At 29.3% G+C, this 7,896-nt stretch overlaps 1 protein-coding gene across 5 annotated transcripts in view; it reads right to left on the bottom strand.

The window, feature by feature from the left end:
* Window positions 1–760: 760 nt before the first annotated feature.
* The window catches only part of LOC106459809 (polypyrimidine tract-binding protein 1-like), a 70,256-nt gene continuing 63,120 nt past the window's right edge, over window positions 761–7,896 (bottom strand). For all 5 annotated transcript variants that reach the window (XM_022386358.1, XM_022386356.1, XM_022386359.1 and 2 more), the window contains 2 exons: window positions 6,434–6,497; window positions 761–3,489 (listed from right to left, as the gene is read on the bottom strand). In XM_022386358.1, coding sequence (XP_022242066.1) covers window positions 3,421–3,489; window positions 6,434–6,497 — 133 coding nt within the window. In that variant the 3' untranslated portion in view covers window positions 761–3,420. The remainder of the gene's footprint in view (window positions 3,490–6,433; window positions 6,498–7,896) is intronic.

The raw sequence follows: 7,896 nt of genomic DNA, 5'->3' as shown, positions 1-7,896 counted from the left end.
TCTAGTAATGGAATAGCCCATTTCTCCGTCTTTTAGCCTTAAATATTTGTATTACTGAAGTGAATTGTAAAATATCTTGGAACTGAACATGTTATTACAGGCCGAGTAGGTCATGTTTAAATGTATAAAAAAAAAAAAACATTGGCCAGAGTAAGATATTACTTCAAAGATCGAGACGAAACTTGGGCTTGAATCAAAGGGCACAATTTGAACTTATGCAACATTAACAAAAAAAGAAAGAAAAAAAAGACGCACTAAATGGTACCTTAATAGGAAAGACGCTCATAGGCATCTTCCCTGCATAAAAATACGAGTTACAGGAATGTGAATGTTCTTAAATGTTAATCACAAAATATAACACTTTCCTAAACCAGTTATTCCTTGCTGTAATTATTACAGGTATCATTAAGCTTTAATAATTTCGGATGTTTCTTGGTCTCTCCAGAATTCGTGCCCTAACCCTTCAGTTCCAATTGAAAATAGCTTTCAATACTGTGTGTATCCACATGTGATGAAAACTAAATGGGGCCTCAAGTTTGTTAAAACAAAGCAGTGCCACAAACAATTTAAAAAGGCTGCTTTAAAAGTGAAGCAATTAACTAGCAACCTTCTTAAACTTGGAAATGTATAACAGAGTTGTCTCAGCACTTTAAAGGTAGTCTTAAGGTATCAATTTCAGTCATGCATGTCCAGTCTTTTAGTACATTTTTCTATCTACATAAAAAGACCACAGGCGAGAGATAAGAAACAACGACATAGGTGAAGTTAAGAACTTTAATAATAACATAGCGAAATACATAGAAAAGACAGTATAGAAAGAATACTGAGGACACTAACGACCCCATTACAGTCAATGAGAAGGCTGAAAAAAGCGATTGAAAAAGCGCAAATGTGATCAATTTCACATTTAATAAGCTTACCAAAGTGATAAACATACAAAAATAGCACATTTACCATCATACATTCAAAGGGTTCTTAAGGATAATAGAGATACATATATAAAAATAAAAACTTCACTCTTTTCAGTCAAAAGAACACATTACAGGAATTACAGAAAGTAGTAGTTGTGAAGAGATATAATAGTGAGTATATCCAGTAGGGTTAAGTGGCATTGAATCTAGGCTTGTTAAAAAAAACAAAAAAAAACAGTACACTTAGCTATTCTACTACAGTGTACAAATTGAGGAATATTCAATTCATTCCAAAAATAGATGGACGTAAACTAATTTTTATCAAGTTAACATCATATTATGACATAACATATTATAACATCAATATATGACCCACAAAGATATGTAAAGCATTTCTTCTGCACTTGTGTTTTCCAGCTGTATTTTTTAATCTCACTTTGAACAATTACAACGAATGACAGGGATATGCTAAAATACTATTTTTCTTTATTTCAATAACTTGATACAACTGGGAATGAAAGCTCTGTTTTTGGTAGAAGCACCACCTTGATGATAAAGGCACCTGATCCGAGGGTATATTTTCTCACATTTTGGTCTTCTCTAGCTAGTACAATTGAATATTTTTTACTGCTAATTCCTATACAAAAAGGTCATTTATAAATTATGCAAAGAGCATTGATACCACATTAACTCTTAACAAAAGTTATTAACTATTCCAACAAACCAGCAGCAGGGTATTACAATACACCAACAGTAAAATTCAACATGGCTGATAACAAAGGATGAAAAAAAAGGTGTTATCTTTACTTTTTTTTTGTCTTTTTGAAAATGTTATATTTTTCTTCTTGTAAACAATAAAAAAAAAAGCACACTTAATAATAGGAAGAGTATTGGGAAGTTAATGTTTGCTACTCTATTACAGTACAGGGAGCATAACTATCCTTAACATGTTACACAGTTTATCAACAAACCATAATATTTAAAGTTTTCAGTAAAAAATTTCAGACCAGTGCTCCGAGACTTTAAAACCAAAATTTTATAACAATCATAAATACATTTCCTGCACAATTTTCTTGAACATTTGGTCAAATACACAATAAACAGTAAGTTTTAAAGATAACAATACATATTTAACTAAATATTCTTGTTGTTAATTAACCAATTCTTTAATTTTTCTACCCATTACATGATATTTATTCAACATATTTTAAATTCATCAAACAACTGCCAGAATGGACAAATATTCAAAGTTGTTTTATTTCTTTTTTTCTAAGGCAGCTTCCCAATTCAATCAGTAGAATGTCACACACATGAATATAGTATTTTTTTAGAAATATGTAAAAATGTGATTATCTAAAACAGACTTGTGTATAAATATCTTTACCCTCTTTGTTCTTATTTCACTAAATATGCTTATAAAAACACAGTAATCAAATATTACTAATGAACTTTCACACAAATCAACTGTTCTAGACACCCAAACATTACTAGACACTAACAGGAGATTCAAAAAAGATGAGCTAGAGGGGGAGGGTGAAATGATTTGGAATAAAACAAAAATTATTAAGAGTAAACATTTTGAAGCAAAAAACTATGTGAAACAATAAGATTATAATTTTATTTCTAATGAAGCCACAAGAAATAGAAAATTGTTCACAAGAAAAGGAATACCTCAATAAAAATGGACAAGCTGTTATGTATGTATGCTACAATCATGCATGCATATAACTACTTATAATGCAGCAAACATTAGTCAGCAAATAAACCAGAAGAAAATTAAACTTCCAAACTTGTAAAATTTTAGCTAAGTTCATATGACCTTAGCATTCTTTGGTTTTGAGCCAAGTGATAACTAGACTGGGTATATGTAATACACTCTCTCATACAGACCAATTACAAGGTACAAAGAATTCAATGAATAGAAATATTTCAGTGTTATGTATTCTTGATTATGCTTATGAAAAACATTGTTATTAGATATGAAAATAGAGATTTACAAACACTGAAACAGCCATTAGCTACAACCACTTATAGCTAGATTACAAAAAAGAGAGAGAAAGCCTGCAAAAATACAGTCTTATTTATAATATAAAAAAAAATTTATACATGACATTAAAATAAGCTGCACAAAATACATGTCTTGATATAAAGTATAGATGCCAAGAAAGTTAAAACCCATAAACACCTACAAAATGTCCCTTCCCAAATGGTTTTGTAAAACTATTTTCAGCTCTGTTAGAAATTAAGTTTTATTATGACACTAATCTATGTAGAACTTCTCACAGCACGGCAGTGATTGTCCCACAGAGTTAGGCCAAGGTCCCAAGTAGATAACTATTAAGGAATCATTTCTACTGAAAATGCAGTAGCAATGTTGTTCTACATTCTGGTCATCTGTGTCATGCACAAAAAAGCCAGAATAAAGATCATTTTCCAATTCAGACCTTGTTTCCTGGTTTATAAAATGTAACATCCACTGGAACAATTTGCAGGGGTGAAAATGGTCAGTTCAAATAGTGGATTTGGAGAAAGACACTCTTAGATGACTGGAGTCTGCTAACTGGTAATTGTGCATTTTCTGTAAAACAGAGCAATTTCATACGTCGATCAGCAACAATTTCATGAGGTATTAAATATTTATATTTTTAGTTTTATCTCCTTCAATGAGTGTAGTCATAAAATTCCTTACACATTAAATAAATTTTGTGAATTTTTATACATCTGTATTATATCTAAGCAGAATAATGTTTGACACTGCATATTCCATTCTAGACTTTTTTACAGTCTTAAAACCATTAAGTTAGAAAGACAATTTTTTCTTGATAACTTCATCTTGTTTTATATTTTTCACAAAATATCTAAATAATTAATATTTCAATGCATGTATTCATCTTTCAAGCATCATCACACACCAAATCAAAGTGTGAACCATATACTCATCTTACTTTTATGTTTTCATACTATTCTTCATAGGGAAGTTCTTATTCCCTCCTTCGTACCTCACACTGTAACTTATTCCTAGTCCTATCTCTCATACCGACTCTCGTAGTCATGTGATATGAATCACTTTCTTAATTCTAGCACATGTCTCATAATGACTTTTTATTCCTATCTTATATTTCCTCTTCCTCCTATCATATTCAATTTTTACATACGCTAAAAAATTTGATAGGAACAAGTAATAGACATTCGTCTCCAATTCTGAGGTAGGATGTAATGAAAAACTGGTTAGACAGTAATTCTGTTTGAGTTGGTAAGGTACGAGAAATATGAATATTTCATATGACTTCACTAACAGATACTTTAATACAGATTCATATGTTGTCCAACTCATTCTGCAGGAAAGGAAGAACCTGTTTAACTTGTCACTAAACAAAAATAGTTCTTGCAATTTTTAACATATATAATTTACTACATCAACAGTAATTTTTATACCGATCTTTTTGAATGCACTTTAAACAAGGGTACTTTAGAGAGAAAAAAAATCCTATAAAAATGACTTAAAATATTAATTTATCTCATGGATAGGATTAATAGGGAACACTGCTTAAGCTCATATCCAACAGAACTAAGATAAACATTAAACACTGGTTAGGTTTCATGAAGACTAAAGAACTGAAAGACGTGATAGTAACTTTTATATAAGTAAAACAGAAATGAGAAATATGAATAGCGATGAATATTAACTCTTTCGCAACAGGCTCAGTATAATATACATGAGTTAAGTACTTATACTATAACTTTTAACACAGTAAGTGTATCTTCACAAAATTTGGTAGACTTTTAGTAAAGATTACAAGTCTTTTGTACACAAAAAATCAAGTTTATTTCATTATCAGTCCAAGTGCAAATTGATTTTCATGTTATAACTAAAAAAACTACTATTCATCCCAAAAATCTCAAATATTATTTGTGTAATCTCTAAAACCTCCTAAATACAATTTTCCAGTAAAACTATTTTCTCTACCCTAACTCTATGGGGTCTGTCAATTTCACCAGCTTCATAACACCCATAAAAAATTAGGAAATAAATATCAATTATGCTTTTTTCATTCTACGATGACTAAAGATTTAAACACGAAAACACAAATGTTTAGTCTAAATACCTTAAATCTCATAACATTATACATTTATATATATTTATTATACTGATCTTCCAGCAATGCCTGGCTAACAAAACAGAAGTTACAATGATATGGTGCACATACACTCATATTACCATATCCAATAATATAAAACTGACCTTTAGTCTTTACAAAGTGACTGGTCTTGGCTGTGTTTTAGTAGACTAGTATTTTATAAAATAGTCACATTTCAATTATTATACATTATATATTTATATAGATTATTACTATTCAGAAGTAAAGAAAACAATTATGACCTTTGTACTCGTTTCCTGCTTGTCATAGGTTGCTAAGCCTTATGAAATTTCCCACAGGGAGAATGTGAAAAGAATTTTTTTTTTAGATTCTATTTTACATATACATTTTAAATGACCAAAAGAAATCATAAATTACTATATTAATACCATAGACTTCTACCGTAATTTATCAAGCTTAGTAATTAAGCTGTATTTGGGTCTAAAAAAATATGAAATTTCAAGCTCACTAAAGACTTATCTTTTGAACTCTTGTGTGAAAACAATGAGGTTAATACAATAACACATCAAAATGGCTGAGAAAACCACTCTAGGGACATTCTGAGCTTTTGATTGGTTATTCATGTCATATATAGAAGTAACTGTATATAAGGGAGCATTTCCAAAAATGGAAAGAGGTGGGCAACAGCCACTGTGTTTTGATTCAGTAAATGAGCAATATCTTAGCAAACAGAAAAGACAAGCGGTTATAATTTTATATTCTAGCTTGTCAATATTGGTAATTTGAGTTCCTAATTCGTACAAACTATAGACTTTGTATTTTGACATCACAAACATCTAATTTGAACCAATGCTGCATTCAACATATCAGGCAATACACAAAAATTGATGTTTAGCTGCATTTTTTTTAAAGTTACTTTTAAATTAACTAATTATAATTCAAATTTTAGTATTATACATCTACAATTTAATACCAAACTTATTGGCATAAATTCATAAAATAGCAGTTCAATAAAATTTTGAATGCAAGTTAACAAACGTGATGACATGGCCTTTGACATGTGACCCATCTCGATAGGGTTAAACATCTTACAAAACAAAGCAACACATTTATCACCCTTTTAGTACTAATTCATATATTTAAATTATGTAAATTAAACCAAAACACTTATAGCTTATAACGTTCTGTTCCTGATGATAGAATAGTATTTTATTTCACTTGCTACATTTCCAATATTAAAGAAATATACACTCAAATCATTATAAACATTTCATAATTACAAAAAGTAATGAAAATAAGTAAAATAATTATGGTATAAAATAAAAAAATATATACAAATCAATCTTTCTTGGATACTACATGGATTAATTATATCCATTTAATGCAAGAATTCAGTTGCAAAATCAATATTATACAACTTACAATCAAGGCAATCACTGATTCTTCAACAGATCCCATCTGAATTAAAGCCATCTTCCTATCCTTCCTACAGAAAATAATATATGGTTTTGTAACACAGCAACTGCATATATTCAAAAATGTCTCATAGTTTCAATAGCAAAAACCATACTAAGAAGCTATACAATATGCTTGACTGTCAGATCTCAACCAATGATGCAATAAACAGCCAATTACATTGTTCACAGCATGCCTAACTGACTAGAGGAAGTGTGCTTTTTGTACACCTTTATTACACATATTCTGAGAAAATTTTGTAACTGATCTTATGTGATTTTACTGATTTCTCAAAATGAAGAGTTAGTGTTTTATACGTACAATAATTATAATAAAAAATACACACGGTTTACACTAAATATGTTATCTTATATTTCAACAGCCAAACCAGTACATTCATGATCATTACTCTGTTCATGTTTATTTAGTATATCCACTTTTACTGCTACTGTCCCTTCAGAAATTGAGTTGCTTTAGCTTTTATACACCATTTACAATAAAAGATAACCGTGTTGTACTGTCTTTATTTTCAACTCTGTGTCACTTTTATTGTCTACCCTCTCCCTGATCAGTTTATTAACTCTCTCACTATGGACTCGGTCCAAGGGATCAACCTCGTAACTATCTTGTGCTTGTTATATTTTTCATGCTATAACTTTTAATACAGTATGCATATTTTCCCAAAATTTTGCAGATTATCAGGAAACATTACAAAGCTTTCATACACAAAATATCAATTTTTTTTTATATTAAATTTTAAGATTTTGTTAAGTAATGATTTGTTCATGCATTTTTCTTCTTGAATGTTGATTTTCCAACATACAAAGTAATTTTGGTTTTAAGATTAAAATACTTTTATACATCAGAAAAAATTCAAATTTCACATGGAAATTTTTTATAACCTCCATATAATTGTCAAATGTTTTTTTTAGAAAAAAACTTTAGATGTTTCTGTTGTTTTCACTATTGTATCTGTATAGGTTTGGTTGATTTGACCGACCTTGTAACCACCATAAAAAATTGGAAATAGGTATAAATTTTCGTTCTATAATGATCCCAAATTGTAACATGAAATCACAAATGTTTAGTTTAAATAGCTTAAATCTTATAACATTGTATATATATAAAAATTTATTATTTTTATTTTATTGACCTTTCAGCACTGTCTCACTAACATTACAGAAGTTGAATGACATAGCGCATGTGCACTCATGTTACCATATCCAATAATATAAAACTGGCCTTAGCTGTGTTCTAGTGGACCAGTATTTTATAAAATACAACAACACTTTGGTTATAATACATTACACACACATACATATGTTATTACTATTTACAAATAAGTTATTAAATTTCAGTTCTTTTTCTTAAAACATAGAACAGTAAATAAAGAAGTATAGAAAACAATTTTTCTTCCAGTTACAAACTTT

This window comes from Limulus polyphemus, unplaced genomic scaffold, assembly GCF_000517525.1.
Source record: "Limulus polyphemus unplaced genomic scaffold, Limulus_polyphemus-2.1.2 Scaffold663, whole genome shotgun sequence".
NCBI classification, from domain to species: Eukaryota; Metazoa; Arthropoda; class Merostomata; order Xiphosura; family Limulidae; genus Limulus; species Limulus polyphemus.
Note: the sequence above shows the minus strand (reverse complement) of the source record. Positions and strands in the feature narration are given on the sequence as shown.